General features: G+C 46.4%; 1 protein-coding gene across 1 annotated transcript in view; it reads left to right on the plus strand.

Annotated features, from left to right (window-relative positions):
• Positions 1 to 20,699, plus strand: part of BAALC (BAALC binder of MAP3K1 and KLF4) — an 86,415-nt gene that overhangs the window by 51,330 nt on the left and 14,386 nt on the right. The window contains exon 2 of the mRNA XM_055432606.2: positions 18,798 to 18,964. Within this exon, the coding sequence (XP_055288581.2) occupies positions 18,798 to 18,964 (167 nt within the window). The remainder of the gene's footprint in view (positions 1 to 18,797; positions 18,965 to 20,699) is intronic.

Here is a 20,699-nt window from a genome sequence, read left to right on the forward strand (position 1 = left end):
TCTTTACCCAAGAAAATTGAAGCTTAATGATGCTGAGTAGTGGAGCAAAGACAGACAGAAGATAGGGACAAGATGTCTTTAAGTCACACAGATCTGAGGATTGAGTCTTGGTTCCACCATTGGCAGACTGTTTGTCTTTGAGCAAGTTACTTGGTCTCTCTGAGATAGTGTGCTAGCCTGTAAAATGGGAATAATCATACCAGAGAGTTTGCTACTTGGTAGCCCAAAAGAAGAAAAAAAATAGCAAATGTTATTATTTAGTTGCTTCAGAAAGGTCACACAGCTTGTAAGGGGCGGAGCTGGGATTTGAACCCAGGCCTGCGTGGCTGCAGATGCAGTGCCACCCACTGTAGCGCATGCCTCCTGGACACACAGCCGCCAGTCACACCTGTTGAATGAATGTGTATTTAAGTCATTCAGCTCACAGTCACTTAGGGCCCCAAGAGGTGTAGTTGCAAAATGGAGGCAGATTCAGAGATATGGAATAAAGGAAAAAATGCAATTCAATTCCTGCTTTGCTATGTGCTAAGTCACTTCAGTCGTGTCCGACTCTTTGTGACCCTATGGACCATAGCCCACCAGGCTCCTCTGTCCTTGGGATTCTCCAGGCAAGAGTACTGGAGTGGGTTGCCATTCCCTTCTCCAGGGGATCTTCCTGACCCAGGGGATTGAACCCGTGTCTACTTGCATCTCTTGCATTAACAGGCAGGTTCTTCACCACTAGCGCCACCTGGGCAGCCCCTAGAGAAGGGTGTCGAGGTCGGCAGGATACAAGAAAAGTATCACAAAAGAAGGGATTTTTAATTTTTTTCATTAAAAAAATTAAAGTCATTATTGACAAATAAAATTGTAAGATACTTAAAGTATACTACATGACAGGCTTCCCTTGTGACTCAGATGATAAAGAACCTACCTGCAATACAGGAAACCCGGGTTTGATCCCTGGGTCAGGAAGATCCCTAGAGAAGGGAATGGCTACCCACTCCAGTATTCTTGCCTGGAAAATTACATGGACAGAGGAGCCTGATGGGCTACAGGCCTTGGGGTTGCAAAGGGTCAGACATGACTGGGTGACTAACACACTGACTTGATGTATATGTGCATTGTGAAAGAATTTCCCCCCATGTAATTAATACATACTCATCGCCTAAGTTCTACTCTATTAGCAAATTTCAGCAATACAATATGGTATCGTCAACTATAGTCACCATGCTGTACTTTAGATCCTCAGATCTTATTCATCTGATAGCTGATAGCTTGTACCCTTTTAACAACCTCTCCCTGTTTACCCCGCCCTTAGCCCCTGGCAACCAGCAACCACTTTTCTACTCTCTATCTTCATGCATTTAATTTGTTGTTGTTAAGATTATACATATAAGTGATGTCATGCAGTATCTGTCTGTTTTTTGGCTTATTTCACTAAGCACAATGCCCTCCAGTTTCATCCACGTTGTCACAAATGGCATGATTTTTGAAGGAGTTTACTTTTGATACATAACTAAACCTCTTTGAAATCCTCTGACTCAGATATTTTTTTTTTTTTTTTTTACAAACCTGGCAATGGCTCCCCTCTCCCTCCTCTTTCTGTCCCTGACATGGCTTTTTTGCTTCCTGCTTCTTCTCCACCTAGACCCTAATAAATAAGTCGACCTTCAGTTCAGTTCAGTCTCTCAGTCATGTCCGACTCTTTGCAACCCCCTGGACTGCAGCACGCCAGGCTTCCCTGTCCATCACCAACCCCCAGAGTTTTCTCAAACTCATGTCCATTGAGTAGGTGTTGCCATCCTACCATCTCATCCTCTGTTGTCCCCTCCTCCTCCCGCCTCCAATCTTTACCAGCATCAGGGTATTTTCAAATGAGTCAGTTCTTCGAATCAGGTGGCCAAAGTATTAGACTTTCAGCTTCAGCATCAGTCCTTCCAATGTATATTCAGGACTGATTTCCTTTAGGATGAACTGGTTGCATCTCCTTGCAGTCCAAGGGACTCTCAAGAGTCTTTTCCAACACCACAGTTAAAACTATCAATTCTTCAGTGCTCAGCTTTCTTTATAGTCCAACTCTCACATCCATACATGACTGCTGGAAAAACCATAGCCTTGACTAGACGGACCTTTGTAGGGAAAGTAATGTCTCTGCTTTTTAATATGCTGTCTAGCTTGGTCATAACTTGCCTTTCAAGAAATAAGCGTCTTTTAATTTCATGGCTTCAGTCACCATCTGCAGGCAACCTAAGTCAACCTAATGTCTCTCTTTTCTTTGATTTCCTTTCCACCAGTTAATTACCTGGATTCTTCAACTCAGAAGCAAGGCATGAGGTCATTCTAGCGTACAAGAATCCTTTCTGCTTTTAAAAGATTAGGAGAGGTGGAGAGAGGTGAATTTCAATTACCATGCTCTCTCTCCTGGAACTAACTAAAATTTAAACCTTAGTGCTAATCATAATATAAAAGATACTGGGGAAGGAATTTTAAGCGTCAGTGGAAAGAGGGAGCACTTTGGGGGCTGGGGGGGTTCTTCTTCTGCACAAAGTTGACCCTGTAGACCTTTCAGCCTGGACTCAAATGCCCAGAGGTCAGGGCCTTGGCACCTTTCCCATGCCCCACCCCGACCCCCATCAAAGCTCCCCTTCCCTGCAGCGAGGCAGCCATCTGTAGAGAGAGGAAAGGAAAGGCCAGCATGACTCACCTCTAGCTTTACCATCGCCAGCCCCTAGGCAGCGTTGCACTGCCCTGTCACCAGCCCTTCCTGTAGCTGGGCACAGGATGACCTTATTGGGCTGAGGTTGTGGGAGAACTGCTCTTGCCAGAGGGTCGTGACATTCATGATGAGGGAAAGCCATCCCTACTTCCTGCAGCATGAGCCCCCAAAGGGCAAGTGGACTTAGGGTTTGCGCTCAGCCCCAAATCCTAGAAAGACATCTGCCCTGATTGGGAGCGCCTGGGAGCCGCAGGAACCTGAAGAGGGCTGTGGGGTGAGTGGCCAGCAGCCTTTAACAGGTCTCTCCTGGGGAGTCGTTGTGCTGTTTATGTGAGCTCTTTCCTCCACTTCCTGATGCCGCCACAGACATGGGAACAGCTGGCCTGTTGCACCTTTGCGCTTGCTTCTTTGGGATTTCAGCTGTTCAGTCCATCCCAGGAGGAAACACTGAACACACAGAGGTCTATATGCAGCTTCTTTCTAAGTGATGATTCTAGCTCTGGCAACCTGCTCAACAGTTCAGGACTCTTCCAACAAGCATTTCTTGAATGCCTAACACATGCCAGATCTTGTCATAAACAAGACAGGTATGGTCCTTGGCTCTGTGGAGCAACCAGACCAGTGGAGCAGGCAAACCTGGAACAAAAAATTCCAACAGTGATGAATGGTGTGTATACATACACACATGTGTGCGTATGTATCATGCAAAAATATAACAGTAATAACACACTGCAGATGCTGATTGCAGCCATGAAATTAAAAGACGCTTGCTCCTTGGAAGGAAAGTTATGACCAACCTTGATAGTATATTAAAAAGCAGAGACATTACTTTGCCAACCAAGGTCCGTCTAGTCAAGGCAATGGTTTTTCCCGTGGTCATGTATGGATGTGAGAGTTGGACTGTGAAGAAGGCTGATCGCCGAAGAATCGATGCTTTTGAACTGTGGTGTTGGAGAAGACTCTTGAGAGTCCCTTATACTGCAAGGAGATCCAACCAGTCCATTCTAAAGGAGATCAATCCTGGGTGTTCATTGGAGGGACTGATGCTAAAGCTGAAACTGCAATACTTTGGCCACCTCATGCGACGAGTTGACTCACTGGAAAAGACTCTGATGCTGGGAAAGGTTGGGGGCGGGAGGAGAAGGGGAAGACCGAGAATGAGATGGCTGGATGGCATCACCGACTCTGTGGGCATGAGTTTGAGTGTACTCTGGGGGTTGGTGATGGACAGGGAGGCCTGGCGTGCTGTGATTCATGGGGTCACGGAGAGTCGGACACGACTGAGCGACTGAACTGAACTGAACTGAACATAGTATGTAATATAGTTTTTTCTTTCCTATACAAAAACTGTCATTCTTATATTTATCATTTAATTGCTTTATTCCACTTATTATTATATACTGATGGAGTAGGAAATGGCAGCCCACTCCAGTATTCTTGCCTGGAAAATGCTATGGACAGAGAAGCCTGGCAGGCTACAGTCCATGCGGTTGCAGAGAATCAAACACCACTGAGCTTGCAAAGAAAGAGATTATATACTGGACTTCTACCTACATAAGTCTTAATGCTTTTTAAATTACTGTGTAGAATTTCACAGTGTAGGTAAAACACAGTTAATTTAGTAATTATCCAGCTGATGAATGACTATGTTGATTCCATTTTTCTCTGTTATAGGGGTGTGAAGAATGTCCTCAACAGGTCTGGGTGCCATGGTAAAGAGATTTTCTGTAGTAGATAGAAAGTAGTAGCAGCAGACTCTTTCTGAGTGGTAGACTCAGACTGAAAATGCTGAGTCAAGGGCGACTTCCCTGGATGCCCAGTGGTTAAGAATCCAGGCTTCCATGCAGGGGGTCGGGGGTGGGAGGGGAGTGGTCATGGGTTCGATCCCTGTTCTGGAAAGTAAAATCCCACATGCCTCAAGATGCAGCCAGCAAAAGAAAGAAAAAAAGAAATTGCTGAGTCATGATGTGCCTAATTCTAAACTTGCCTAAATTCTACCAGTGGTCCTCCAAAATAGATAGTTCTATTTGCACTCCCACCAGCTATTTATGAGAGAATTCACTCACTGACACCTTTCAACATTTAATAGTATCAGACTGCTTAACTTTTGCCACTCTGAAGGGTGAGAAATGATACCTTGTTATTTAAATTTTGCATAGGTCTATTTTCCAGTAATTCTTAAATAAGCTATTGAATTTCCAATTAAATTACAGAAGCAGGAAGGATTCAGGCAGGCAGGTCTTTTCCATCCTCCAAGGACAGCCCAGTGCTGGTAGGCACAAAAGAGGCATTCGGAGATGCTAGAGCATTGATTGATTGCTATGGATAATTTTAAATTTCCAAGAATTAAAATTTCTATTCAGTTGACCTAAATCTCCTGATTCTGATTGACCCAAATATATTTCTTATATCTAATGAGGTTTTATCACTAAATTTCTAGTGTCCACCTAAGAGAATAATTTAGTACCAGGAAATGGCAACCCACTCCAGTACTCTTGCCTGGAGAATCCCATGGAGGGAGGAGCCTGGTAGGCTACAGTCCATGGGATTGCAAAGAGTCGGACATGACTGAGTGACCTCACTTACTTGCTTACTTAAAGCTGGCCTGACAAGAGCCTGCTGAAAAAGCTGGTTGTACTAAACTTAGAAATGTCAAGGAATTAAAAAAAAAAAAAAGGAAGAAACCAGCTGCCCCTTCCTTAAAGGACTAACCATTCCCAAAGTGACTGTACCAAGGCAAAAAGAAAACAGGCAGGAAAATTGCATTGGAAGACTTCTTCCCTGAGGACAATTTCACCAACTAAGCAGATGGCCAGGGCAGGCTGAGGAGACAAGCATGGAGCCAGCCACCTTTGGAGCCCTGTGAGAGGTAACCCCTGGGATGTTTTTAAATCCCTGACTGATTAGATCTGCAGACTTGGTAGAAAAAAGCCAGGCCACAAACAGGATACGTTGTCTGAACACATAAGGATGTGGGGTAAGAAAAAGCGATCAAAGTCAGCCTCCCCATTCAAGCTTGCTTACCAAGAAATGGGACCATGATGGGCAGGGCCTTGGCCAAGAAATGTCACAGCCCTTGGAAGGGACCCATCCCACCTGACTCCTGGGACTTCCTTCTGGGGCATCAGTTCATCACCCTGTTCTATGATAAGGGTTCCTGGGGTTGCTCAGATGAACAATTTTCTGAAGAGGCAGTTTCAGCCTGAGTAGGATGCTGGGCTCCAGACCAGTCCATGTGGGCGAGGAAGGGGGTGTCAGATACGTGATGGATGTGACTTACTGTCTTGCAAAGACCGACCTCTGCCTTGCCTCACCCTCCATCCCTCATAGAGAATTATGTCTCCACCAGTTCAATTTCTTGTCTTCATTCTCCCACCAATGAGAATTCAATCTTTCTCTCCATCCCTGGTATTCCCTCTGGTGTGCAAGTGGGGGACTTAGAAGAGCTGGGGAGGGGTGGTAAGAAAAGGAAGGTGGGCCCAGGGAGGCCTGAGCTGACAGACTGCAACCCTACTGGGCTCTAAGCCTCAGGTGTAACCCAGCACCCACGTAGCGCCTGGCCCATGATAGGCACTGAGCATTGTGTGTTAGTCGCTCAGTTGTATCCTACTTTGTGCGACCCCATGGACTGTAGCCCACCAGGCTCCTCTGTGCATGGAATCTTCCAGGCAAGAATAGTGGAGTAGGTTGCCATTACCTCCTCCAGGGGATCTTCCTGACCCAGAGATCAAAGCCAGATCTCCTGCATTGCAGGCATTGCAGGCAGATTCTTTACTATCTGAATCACCAGGGAAGCCCCAGTAGGCACTGAATATTTTTCAAATGATTGGCTAATTGAAAGACAGATGATAAAAGTGTAAGTGAGCTATGAAGAGGAAGAAACAGATGAAGGAGGAATAAGGCTGAGTAGAAATGGTGATAGGTAAGCAGGATTAGGGCCTCATCTCACTTCTTAAAAGCTGTGTGTCTATGCAGTGAAAAACGTTTGGGGACATAGTAGGCAAAACGTCAACCTGGTTGGTGGGATTATGAATAATTTTCATTTTCTTATATTTTTCTTACCAATATAGTCAATTTTCTATATGAAATATCTATTTCTCATACAAGCAAAACAGAAACATTATTTTATAAAAGGAAAAGTGAGGCGATACAGTCTCCTCAAAATTGAGATACTGATATTCCAAGCCCCAACCTCAGACTATGATTATATTTGGAGACAGACTCTTTAAAGAGGCTTAATTAAGGTAAAATTAGGTCATAAATTCTATTGTTTTAAACCACTCAGCCTGTGGTACTTTGTTGTGATGGCCCTAGCAAGCTAATCCACAAGGGAGACATTTTTAAAGTTTAAGATACTTATTCAGTACATTTGTAACTTATGTAATACTGCGTTGCACTTCAGCTATACTTCAATTAAAGGATATTTCTTCGATACAGACAAAAATAACTTTGTAACTTAATAACCACCAAAAAATAGAGAATTTTTCAAGGAAAGACAAAATGGACAGGGAATAATATCAGAGAAATGTTTTTCGCAATTTGGGAGGAAGACTCTGAAAAGCATATGGCATTGTTATGTTCATAGCATAGCAGTATTGTGTACCTTCGAAACAATAAGCTCTTTGATGGGAGAGAGAGCTGAGTTTTTATTACAGAGTCGAGACAGCCCCGTGGTAATTAACTCAGAGATATGGCCGTCCCCTCCCTGGAGTATGTACTCTGTAATGATTTCTGAGCAGAGGTGGAAGCTTCAAGGAAGGGAGGTGCCACCGAGGGGATCAAAGTGAGAGCAAAGGCCAAGACCGACAGGTTCTAAGGGTGTTAGTAGGGAGAAGGAAAGGGAGACTGTGAGTTTTCCTTTTGGCTACCTCCCAGTTTACTGCTTGTTTGTGGTCTCCTGAGTGTCTCATTGGGGAGAGAATTCAGGCTCCCAGCTCATTGCTTGTTTGTGGTCTCCTGAGTGTCTCTTTGGGAGGAGAATTCAAGGGTGATTTCACTGGGGACAGATGAGACTTTCCTTCCTTCTTGGGGTCCGCTGCTCTCAGCAGGTGTCTTTCCTACACGCTGCTGGGTATCACAGTGGGGTCAAGGGGAGCCGTCTTCACCACCAAGCCCCACAGGCAAGGGCAGGTGTGACAGGCTGGAGATCCATCTCCGGGGCTCTCCTAGGTGGGACTCATGACCTTCGGGGACTGTGAAGTGAGTACTGCAGGCATCCTTATGGACTTGAAGTCCATCGTTCGGTCAGTCTCTCTACCTGACTGTTGCTGTTCAAATCGAAACGTGCTGTTTTCTCAAGACGATATACCATTCTAAAATGTGTTGCTCACCAATTTTTAAATTACAGCTTCATTGAGCTATAATTCACATACCATACAATTCACCTATTTCAAGTGTACAATTAAATGGTTGTTCATATAGTCTCAGAACTCTGCAACCGTCCCCACAATTTTAGAACATTTTCATCACTTAAAAAGAATCCTGTATCTATTAACAGGCGCTCCTCACTGCCCCTCCAACCTCCCCAGCTCCAGGCAACCACTAATCTACATTTCTGTCTATAGATTTGCCTCTTTTCTGATCTTTTCACATAAATGGAATCATACCATATGTGGCCTTCTGTAACTGGCTTCTTTAACTTAGAATAATGTTTTCAAGGTTTACCAATGTTGCAACTTGTCTCAGTATTTCATTGTGTTTGCTGCTAAGTAATAGTCTACTGTCTCCTGTGTCTGTGCCGCCGGGACCGGCGTCTCTCGCATCTGCGCCGGCTGGGGCCAGAAAACTCAGCAGTGGCCACAGGACTGGAAAAGGTCAGTCTTCATTCCAATCCCAAAGAAAGGCAATGCCAAAGAATGCTCAGACTACCACACAATTGCATTCATCTCACACGCTAGTAAAGTCATGCTCAAAATTCTCCAAGCCAGGCTTCAGCAATATGTGAACCGTGAACTCCCAGATGTTCAAGCAGGTTTTAGAAAAGGCAGAGGCACCAGAGATCAAATTGCCAACATCCGCTGGATCATAGAGAAAGCAAGAGAGTTCCAGAAAAACATCTATTTCTGCTTCATTGACTATGCCAAAGCCTTTGACTGTGTGGATCACATTAAACTGTGGAACATTCTGAAAGAGATGGGAATACCAGACCACCTGACCTGCCTCTTGAGAAACCTGTATTCAGGTCAGGAAGCAACAGTCAGAACTGGACATGGAACAACAGACTGGTTCCAAATAGGAAAAGGAGTACATCAAGGCTGTATATTGTCACCTTGCTTATTTAACTTATATGCAGAGTACATCATGAGGAACGTTGGGCTGGAAGAAGCACAAGCTGGAATCAAGATTGCTGGGGGAAATATCGATAACCTCAGATATGCAGATGACACTACCCTTATGGCAGAAAGTGAAGAGGAACTCAAAAGCCTCTTGATGAAAGTGAAAGAGGAGAGTGAAAAGGTTGGCTTGAAGCTCAACATTCAGAAAACAAAGATCATGGCATCTGGTCCCATCACTTCATGGGAAATAGATGGAAAAACAGTGGAAACAGTGTCAGACTTTATTTTTGGGGGGCTCCAAAATCACTGCAGATGCTAACTGCAGCCATGAAATTAAAAGGCGCTTACTCCTTGGGAGGAAAGTTATGACCAACCTTGATAATATATTAAAAAGCAGAGACATTACTTTGCCAACCAAGGTCCATCTAGTCAAGGCTATGGTTTTTCCCGTGGTCATGTATGGATGTGAGAGTTGGACTGTGAAGAAAGCTGATCGCCGAAGAATTGATGCTTTTGAACTGTGGTGTTGGAGAAGACTCTTGAGAGTCCCTTGTACCGCAAGGAGATCCAACCAGTCCATTCTGAGGGAGATCAATCCTGGGTGTTCATTGGAAGGACTGATGCTAAAGCTGAAACTGCAATACTTCGGCCACCTCATGTGACGAGTTGACTCACTGGAAAAGACTCTGATGCTGGGAAAGGTTGGGGGCGGGAGGAGAAGGGGACGACCGAGAATGAGATGGCTGGATGGCATCACCGACTCTGTGGATATGAGTTTGAGTGAACTCCGGGAGTTGGTGATGGACAGGGAAGCCTGGCGTGCTGTGATTCATGGGGTCGCAGAGAGTCGGACACGACTGAGCGACTGAACTGAACTGAACTGAATAGTCTACTGTAGGTATATTCCATATTTTATTCATCCATCAACTGGTGGATATTTAGGTTATTTCCACTTTGGGGCTGTTATAATGCTGCTATGAACATTCACGTACAAGTCTTTGTGTGGAAATAGGTTTTCGTTTCACTTGGGGGTATACTTAAGACTGGAATTTCTGGGTCCTGTGGCAACTATGTCTAACCTTTGGAGGATTGGCCAGACTGATTTCTAAAGTGACTGGACCATTTTACGTTCCCATTAGCAGTATAAAAGTGTTCTAAATTCTCCACATCTTCATCAAAATTTGTCATTATTTGTCTTTTTTTATAGCCATTCCATTGGGTTTGAAGTGATATCTGATTTGTATTTTCCTGATACCTAGTGTCCTCCTTGAACGTCTTTTCATGTGCTTATTAACCGTTAGCATATCTTTTGGGGGGAGCTGTCTATTCACCTCCTTTGCCTATGTTTTAATTGGGCTGTATGTCTTTTTATTGTTGAGTTGTGTAAGTTTTGGGTAGTAAGACTCCCTTACCAGATATCTAATTTCAAACATTGTTCTCCTGTTCAGTGAATTGTCTTCTCACTTTCCACATGGTATCCTTTGAAGCACGATCTGTAATTTATCTACATTTTATTCTTGTTGCTTTTGGGGTCAATTTTAAGAAACCATTGCCTAATCCAAGGTCTTGAAAATTTACATCAATGTTTTCTTTTAAGTGTTTAATTGTTTAAGTGATTACATTTGGATCTTTGATCCACTTTGGGTTAACTTTTGTATATCATGAGAAACAGGGTCCAATTTCAGTCTTTTTGTGTAGATATTCAGTTATCCCATACATTTGAAAAAACAATTCTTTCCCCATCCTTCCCCAAAATCAACTGACAGTAATTGTAAGGGTTGCTAACCATTTTTAAGGATTTTCTTATATCAGTCACACAAAAAGTCACATGTCGGGACTTCCCTGATGATACAGTAGTTAAGAACCTGCCTTACAATGCAGGTGACTTTGGTTCAATCCTTGGTCGGAGAGTTAAGATTCCACAGGCTTGGGAGCAACTAAGCCCTCAAACCACAACTAGAGAGTCCATGTGTTGCAATGAAAACTCCCGCCTGCCGCAACCAAGACCTGAGTAGCCAAATAAATAAATAATTTCCCAAAGTCACATATAAGCTTCTTACACATCATGTGTGTAATCAAAAATTACCCACCAGCATGAAGAAATGACAGACACCTTCCCATTCTAGTTCATTTTGAAAAACTGAGGAAACAAATTCTTAGTCAGTGGCTGGGTAGTTGCAGTTTATTTAACTTATAACTCAGTTCAGACAGACTTATCATCAGCCACGTATTCAGAGCCTGAGCCCAGATAGTGTTTGATGAGCCAGAATTTTATCTGATGTGACTTTAGAGGATCCTTCCCAAACAGACTGCTAATGACTCAGCATTTGGGCTTTTGAGCGCTGAGGGAATGACTTGCAGGTGGTTTCAGTGACTGAAATCTGTGATCACCTTCAACAAGGGTTAAGGAGAAATGGCCCTTTGTCCTGCTCCCCACACAGTTCCTAGCTATCTTTTTTAACTTCTCTGCTCTGCCCCTCTCTCAGTTCCACTTCCAAAAGTAGCAAGAAACTGGCAAGAAGTCCTGGGTTGCAATTTGTCATCCAGCTTTGGACACAGCTGTTTCCCCGCTTCTGGCAGAGTCAGTGATTTGGCTTGTCTTCTGGATGGAATGAACATTTTGTGAAGGGTGCCCAAAAAGGACATACCCCAGGGGCACACAAATGTCCCTTACTTTACTGCTACAGATTTCACTGTGGAAAGAAATGGAGGTAGGCATTTTTCAGTGAACCTTCAAAACTAGTAGGAATGTTGATCCCTATGCCAGAAGCGCAGAAGTATATAGTCGTTAGAATTCCTTGCCTCAGAATCACTGGAGGTGGAGAAGGATGGAAAGAACTTGCTAAAATGTATATTCCTGGGCCCCTAATGAATCGGAAGTTCTGGGGAGGTGGATGTTAGGACCTGTATTTTAACAGGGACTTTAGGTGGCTCTCTTGGGATTCCCTTGTGGCTCAGCTGGTGAAGAATCCGCCTGCAATACGGGAGACCTGGGTTCGATCCCTGGATTGGGAAGATCCCCTGGGGAAGGGAAAGGCTCCCCACTTCGGTATTCTGGCCTGGAGAATTTCATGGAATGTATAGTCCACGGGGTCACAAAGAGTCATACATGACTGAGTGACTTTTTCTTTCACTTAGGTGGCTCTCACAAACACTAAAATTTGAGAACTGCCTCCTTGGGAGCTTTTCCCCAAAGGTAATGTGAATGAATACTTGCTGAGACCACCAGCTTTGGAAATATGCAGAACCAGAGTTAAACTTCAGTTTCTTTTCCTACAAAATAAGGTTCACTCCCCCAGGTCCCAGGTAGGAGAGGGCTGGCCTGGAGTAGGGATGCGGATGAAGCTCGGGATCTAGTACAATGCGACTTTCACAACAGTGTCCCCCAAGTCTGGGTCACTTGGCACCCCGTAGGGTTGCCAGATAAAATTCAGGACACCTGGTTAACTTGAATTTCAGAAAAACAACAATAGTTTTTCAGTGTAACTGTGGCAACAATGCCAAGGTGAGTTTCCAGGGTCCAGGGGCTGCTAGGACAAACTCCATAGAAGGATTTGGGACATTGTTCCTTGATTGACAGCCTCTGCGTCTCAGTCTCCAGCCCTTCCAGATATTTTGTGAGCTTCTCGGATTATTTAAATGAGTCACTTTTCAACTTTAATTCACTGGCGTCAATTTTTGTTGCTTGCAGCTATGCACTCTGACTGATAGAGCATCTGTAACTCCCTGCTCAACAGCTTACCATCTGTTCTCTCTTACTGTCACTCTGAGCACCCCTTGAAGCCACCAGGAGCCTCCTAAGCACAGTCTCTCTGGCTTTTCTTGATTCTATACCCTTTTCTGGTGGAGGAGTGTGCAGAGGACACAGGGAACCCATGGAAACACTGGAAAGGAGCTAGGAAAGTAAAGACCCCACCTCAGCGTGCTACTGCAGAGACCCCACCTCAGTAGCTAGTGACCCCCACCGGCAACCCCAACCAGAAGCCAGTGGGCAAGGGAGCTTGTGAATATGGCACTTTTCAAGTCAGAGTTCTAGGACCTGGAGCAGGGCGAAGACAAGGGGAAGGTCTGTGTGATGAGGCAGAAAGGATATATTGAGCATGCAGGGTATATGTTTTGTCTTAGGTTTGGTTCTCTAGAAGCAGAGCCCGAGATGGGGATTTTATGCAACTCCTGGAGATACTCCTGGGAGGAGAACCCTGTGAGGGAGGGAGCCAGGAAAGCAGGATGGGCCGGGGGAGGGAGCTGGGCAAAGATGTATTAGTTTCAGGATGAGTCTCGCCCCAGCTTCATCCCCTGAGTTACTTTGGAGAAAAGTTGTTTTGTAGAAATGATCCTGCTCAGAGGCATGGGTGCTGGGCTCTTAAACACACACTCCTACACACTTTTTATTGGCCATGGGCTATACCTGACATAATCAACCAAGCCTTTCCCAGTGAGGGGGCCTCCTTTGACCAAGGAAAAGCCTTAGGAGAAAGGAGCAGGCATGAGCTATTGGCCACCAGCAGGCACCGCAGCTGGGGTCAGATACCTGAACCTGGGTGGGTTGCACCAATAGCATCTGTTAGAAGGACATCACCTCCTTGTTATCTTTGCATGATGAGGTAAAAGTTCTTTTCCCCTTATGCACTTTTATAGTTGACAAATTTTCTAATATTGAGTCTTATTATTTTTGGAACTAGACATGTCAAATTAAATCCATGCAGTGAAACCACCTGATCGATTGTAGGCAGAAGTAACAGTAAATGACTCCGAATTCCTGACCCCCTGCAATGACCTCTTGACCACACTGAGCAGATGGTCCTGCTCACTAGCAACGCCAGGCCCCAAGCTTGGCCCCGTTTCACTGCTTATGATCAGAGATTTCCTTGTTTATCAGGTTCAGTATGGGCTTCCCAGGTGGCTTGGTGGTAAAGAGTCTGCCAGCCAATGAACGGGGCCTGGGTTCAATCCCTGGGTTAGGAAGATCCCCTGGAGCAGGAAGTGGCAACCCAATCCAGTATTCTTGGCTAGAAAATTCCATGGACAGAGGAGCCTGGTGGGCTACAGTCCATGGGGTCGCAAAGAGTCAGACACAACTGAACAACTGAGCACACACACATGCATCAGGCTCAGTGGGCCAGTCGTTGAGCTCTTCATAGACCCTGCTGGTGTGACTCATAGATCAAGAATGCAATTAATATGGCTGATAGAGGGGGGCGCCTGAGGAGGCAAGGCAGCTGGTGTTGGACCTTAATTAATACTAAGTGCAAATTGACAGGCATGCTCAATCACTGCAGTCGTGTCCGACTCTTTGCGACCTTGTGGACTGTAACCCACCAGGCTCCTCTGTCCATGCGGATTCTCCAGGAAAAAAATACTACAGTGGGTTGCTATGCCCTCCTCCAGGGAATCTTCCCAACCTGGGAATCAAACTCACATCTGCCTGCATCTCCAGCATTGCAGGCAGATTCTTTACCCTCTGAACCACCTGGGAAGCCCCTGTACCAAACATATTAGAACCTTAATATATGTTGTCTTGTTTAACCCTTACAATAGCCCAGGAAGTATGAATTATTCTTCCCATTTAATCATTGAGGGAGTCCCTAGACTGGGGATTAAGAAGGAGCTCTAACTTTTGTTCAGCCACCAATGAAAACTGAAAACACTAGACCAAATGAATGGCAATGTTTCTAGGAGTCGTGAGTCTCAGCAGAGACACCCAGGGAGTCATGGGCTGCTGAGAGGGTAGGACTGACCACGTGTACCTCAGCCACAGCAGCTCTGCCTCGATCTGGCTTGTGTGTTGTCAGGACTGGTTTCCTGGGTGTACCACCAGTGCAGACCCATGGGGCCTGCCAGGCTCAGAAGGGGCCTGTGCTTAGAATTTAATGCCCGACAGGTGCCATCCTGAAATTCTTAATAGTTTTGTCTAAATTTGTGTTTTGTAAGTGAAATGCTATGGAACAGTAGAACATGTGCCGGGAGCTTGGAGCTCTGACTTGTGCTCGGTCCCACCTCCTCTGCTTCTGTGTTCTCCACTGTCTGCTCTTTGCCAGTTGCTTTTCTTTTTCCCAGTCCATCACAGACAAAGAAATGGTCCTATGTATATGATTAACACCCAGCTCACAGCGATTGTGACTCAACTCATGAGTTTGACGACACTGGAACTGGTCTATACTCTCTTCAACCAGATAAGTTCAGTCGGACAGGTTCACCCTTGGATGTTCCAGTGATGTCAGATTGTCATTTCTTGTTGCTGTTCAGTCGCTCAGTCGTGTCCGACTCTTTGAGACCCCATGGACTGCAGCATGCTAGGCTCCCCTGTCCCTCACTATCTCCCGGAGCTTGCTCAAGTTCATGTCCATTGAGTCAGTGATGCCATCCAACCATCTCATCCTCTGTCATCCCCTTCTCCTCCTGCCCTCAATCTTTTCCAGCATCAGGGTCTTTTCCAGTGAGTCGGCTTTACACATCAGGTGGCCAAAGTATTGGAGGTTCAGCTTCAGCTTCAGCATCAGTCCTTCCAATGAATATTCAGGGTTGATTTCCTTTAGGATTGACTGGTTTCATCTCCTTGCAGTCCAAGGGACTATCAAGAGTCTTCTCCAGCACCACAATTTGAAAGCATCAATTCTTCCATGCTCAGCCTTCTTTATGGTCCAGCTCTCATATCCATACATTTCCAAATGCTTGTGTTCAGTTCTTACGGTTATCCCACAGCAGACCAGTAACAACAGCGGACCATGATAAGAAACTCTGCTTTAGACTCTTCTGTGGGTGCCAGGATCCTGGAATTACCCGTCCAAATCACACAGACTGCTTCCAGGGTCTTCATGGGCCTCTTCACCTGAGTCATTCTGCCAGTTTGCATTTCCCTAGGCCAAGGGGCAGCTGTTTGCAGGGGGCAGTGGGGATGGAGATTGAACATGTATGCTGGGGTGTCTACACATGCGTCTGAAGCACTGCAGATGCAGGATGCAGGGAGGACGGGAAGAGAAGGCGGGCAGGCTGCCAGCTGGTGGAGGAAGAGGAGCACAAAGGTCTGGGGTGGGCCCAGCTGAAGGAATCCAGCCATTTCTCGACACATCTGGAACTTATCCAGAGTGCCTGTCGGTCAGGAAACGTTCGATCAGGCATCTTACATTTTGACTTACAGTGTTTTGAATTTGGATTTCTATCCTGTGGCCATGGTCAAGAGCCTCCTAGCACTTGCAGAGCAGGTGGGTGGCATGTGGACATGTGTGTCCTTCAGACTCCTCCCTTAGCTGCACGGAGACTGCAGCCTCGTCAGCTCTGCCCCTCCCTCTCTTAGGTGTATCAGATACACAGCTTCTGATGCCTGCCTCCTGCCAGATTTCTCAACACTCTAGGAAAGGATTTTGTTTATTTTCCTGAAGTTTGAAAGCAAACCTTGGCTAACACCCCAAAAGTAAGAGAGGCAAATGACTCGAAAATTTAAACACGCACACACACTATTAGCCAACAGGCATATAATAAGTAATATATCTTATGTTTACATTTTATTTGTAAAGGATATTATGAATGGTCCAAATGAACAGCTGGATGAAGAGGTACACAGGGCAGGGTCTGAAAGCGTTCTAAGCACAGGAGAATCTGAGCTATGGAGTTGGGGTGTGCCATGACTGTGAAGAAAGCTGATCGCCGAAGAATTGATGCTTTTGAACTGTGGTGTTGGAGAAGACTCTTGAGAGTCCTTGGACTGCAAGGAGATCCAACCAGTCCATTCTAAAGAAGATCAGTCCTGGGTGTTCATTGGAAGGACTGATGCTAAAGCTGAAACTCCAATACTTTGGCCACCTCATGCAAAGAGCTGACTCACTGGAAAAGAGTCTGATGCTGGGAGGGATTGGGGGTGGGAGGAGACGGGGACGACAGAGAATGAGATGGCTGGATGGCATCACTGACTTGATGGACATGAGTTTGAGTGAACTCCGGGAGTTGGTGATGGACAGGGAGGCCTGGTGTGCTGTGATTCATGGGGTCACAAAGAGTCGGACATGACTGAGCGACTGAACTGAACTGAACCCTCCCAGCAACTGTATGCTTTCACCAACTTGGAAGCTCCCCAAAACAGTCATGAAGGGATGTTTGCTGCTGCTGCTGCTGCTGCTAAGTCGCTTCAGTCGTGTCCGACTCTGTGTGATCCCATAGACGACCTCCCACCAGGCTCCCCTGTCCCTGGGATTCTCCAGGCAAGAACACTGGAGTGGGTTGCCATTTCCTTCTCCAATGCATGAAAGTGAAAAGTGAAAGTGAAGTCGCTCAGTCGTGACCGACTCTTAGCGACCCCATGGACTGCAGCCCACCAGGCTCCTCTGTCCATGGGATTTTCCAGGCAAGAGTACTGGAGTGGGGTGCCATTGCCTTCTCCGTAGGGAGATTTAATCATGTAGCCATCATCAATTACTAACTCAAGTCTCCAGTCCCTCCCCCCTCCCCAGAGGTTGGAAGGTGGGGCTGAAAGTTCCAAGTTCCTACTCAAGGTCAGGTCTTCCTGGCAACCAGCCCTCGCCCTGAAGGGGGCCACCGAGGGGGCCACCAGGAGTTGCCTTCTTATAACAAACAGTGCTCCTCTCTTTCCTGCCACTCATGAAATTCCAAGGAACTTGGGAGCTCTGCGTCATGAAATGTGAGCAAATACAAACGGTTGTCGCGGAAAGTGCTGCTGTCACCCACTGGTACTCGGGAGGTGACGGGGGTTTTAGGAACTCTATGCCGGGAACTGGGGAGAAAGACCAAACGTGTGTTTCTTTTTGTATCGCAGTGTCCTCCCTCACCTTCTGCTCTACCGTTGCTGACTGGCCTGGGAGGAGCAGGATGACTGACCTGCCTGGCTGCCCTTGGCCTCCCTGTGGCCATCACAGCCTCCGCTGCCTTCCTGCCTCCCACTTGCCACCCCCACCCCCAGTGCTCCCTGGACCACCTTTTGTCTTTTCAATTAAATGCTCTTTATCCATGAATTCCTCTCTGTAGTTCTCCTCTTGCTTTTCTTTTTCCTTTTTTTCTTTTTTTGGCCTCCCCACACAACTTGTGGGATCTTCGTTCCCTGGCTGACCAGGGATTGAACCCTCGCCCTCATCAGTGAAAGCTCAGAGCCCTAACCACTGGACAACCAGGGAATTCCACCCTCTTGCTTTTCACTGAGACCATATTTAAACTTCATTCTGTTGTTTCTTGGCCTTCCTTGGGAGGAACCACATACTCAGTCCAGCACCTTGAAATGGAATTATGTAAAAAACAATGTGTTACCTTCAAATTAGTAATCCCACCTCTAGGAATTTATCCTAGGAGATAATTAAGAATAAAACTTTAGCCCCACTGGCTTTCGTCACTGTAACATTTGATAGGAAAAGGTAAAAATAAATATCCTATTAGAGGGTATTAGTTAAATAGTGACATATCCATACAGTGACAAAGTGTATGGCAGAATACTTAAGCGTGTGGGAAAATGTCAATGATATATTATTAAGTAATAATTTGAGGTTACAAAATTATTTTAAAGTCTCATTTTTGTAAAAACAGGGATTTGTCTGGTGGTTAAGACTGTGGGCTTTCAACACACAGGGGTTACAGCTTCGATCCCTGGTCAAGGAAATAAGACTGCACATGGCATGCCATGTGGTCAAAAATTATTTAAAAAAAATTTTTTTTTCTAAAAGAAGAGGAAAAAAAACCCCACACATGTTCTTATAGAAAATGTAGCTCTGCATGATGGGATTTCTGGGTAACATTTATTTCTTCATTTCTGCTGTCTTGGGGATTGTTTGCAGCAACTGCCATGGGCAAGACTCTAGTCCCATGCTCTGCTTCCCTCCCCACAGGTGTGCTGGAAGATGGTGTGACCTCCAACGGCGTGCCCCGATCAACAGCCCTGAGTGGAATATCCAACCCAGAGAAGAAGATGAGCTGTGGGACCCAGTGCCCGAACCCTCAGAGCCTCAGTTCAGGCCCCCTGGCCCAGAAACAGAATGGCCTCCGAACCGCAGAGGTAGGTCACAGCCGCAGAACAGACTGGGGACCAGAGTCACGGGGGGAGAAGGTTGCTTTTGGGCAGAGCCAAGCTGAGACTGCACCCACGGAAGCGGCAGTGATGGCTCACCTTGCCAAAGGAAATTCTCCACCCACCCGTGTGAAAATCGTTGCAAACAAAACAGCACGGCCCCACCTCCCACCCCCTGCCTTGAGGGCTGCTGTGTTTGGTTGAATCAGCGGAAACGGGTCCTTGATATTTGGGCTCTAGAGGAAGTGTGTGTTTGTTTAAATACAGCTTTGTACAAGGGTCTCCTTTGCTGTTGCATCTTGATAGTGAGGACCGTATTGGTTGCAGGAACTAGTCTCAGGCCAGGCAGTCGGCCATCACAGGGCTTGGCAGGGAATGAGACCAGAGCCCTGTGTGTAGGAGACAAGCCTGGTGTCTTACCTCACCCTCCAGCCAGGCGGACAGCTGGAGGGTCCCCAGGGGGAGCTCCTGTTGTAGGATGTGGTGACGGCACCATCCCACACTGTTGCTATTGGAGATGGAGCAGGGCTGCAGAGTCCCTGGACCTAGCTGGCATCCTTTCTGATTCTTTCTTTTCTCTCAGAGCCGTTCTTGGGAAGGACTCTTCCTGCTGCTGCTCCTGACTGCTCCTTAGCAGACCAGCATGGGGGTCTGCAGTCTTTCCCCCCCTGCCCCCGACTCCATTCCTCCCTCTCACTCCCTCATCATCCCCCATAACCCACTTCAAAGTCCACTACTTACCTGCTCACTCAAAAGCTGTCTTTCCCGTCTCCTCTGTCAAAACTTACTGGTCCTATCCCTCAGGCCAGTGCCATCTATTGTATGTCTGAAGATCCGACTGGATTATCTAATGATAGAATTCTGGCCCACATCAGTGAGTTGCCTCTCTAAGCTTTGGTCAGAAAACCTGTTGCAAATTTAGCTCCAATACTCCTGGACTAGTGTTCTTGCCTGGAGAATCCCAGGGACGGGGGAGCCTGGTGGGCTGCCGTCTATGGGGTCGCACAGAGTCGGACACCACTGAAGTGACTTAGCAGCAGCAAGTGGCTTTGCAGAAATCACTCAGTCTCCCAGAGTCTCAGGTTCCTTATCCACACAACAGAAATGATACCAAAATAAGAGAACAGGTGGGCCTGCTCTTTGGGAACTGAGAAGTGCAATGAGAAAGGCAGGAAGGATTCGTTTCAACAGGGGCTGGTTAGACACCCAGCACCATAACCCTGTGAAAGGGAACACTGATGGTGGTTCTTCAGACACACAGAGGGTCACGGTGGGGGTAGATTTGAGGGCAGCGGTGGCATTCCTGGGGTCCTGTATGGTCTGCTTTCTTCGTGCATAAGCTGACCTTCTAGAGGCCCAAGCATCATTGCCATCTCCCAAGGTGGTCTGGGTCCCACAGAATGACACCCAGAAGCTCAGTCACTGCTCTAGGGCAGGCCCTGACTTTCGCTCCCCAGCCTGCTCCCCACACCGCACCCTCACCTTTTGAGCGAAGATGTGCACGAAAGGGAGGAAGCAGCTTCGCCGGTGTGAGTGTGCCCTCACTTTAAAATTGTGTTGTGCAGTTTATACAGTGCTTTTAGGTCTTCTGGGCTTCTCAGGTGGTGGTAAAGAATCCACCTGCCAGGGCAGGAAACGTGGGTTCGATCCCTGGGTCAGGAAGATCCCCTGGAGGAAGAAATGGCAACCCACTCCAGTGTTCTTGCCTGGAGAATCCCAAGGA

This window comes from Moschus berezovskii, chromosome 16 (assembly GCF_049115385.1).
Source record: "Moschus berezovskii isolate FMDL1 chromosome 16, NW_MosBer_1.0, whole genome shotgun sequence".
Taxonomy (NCBI): domain Eukaryota; kingdom Metazoa; phylum Chordata; class Mammalia; order Artiodactyla; family Moschidae; genus Moschus; species Moschus berezovskii.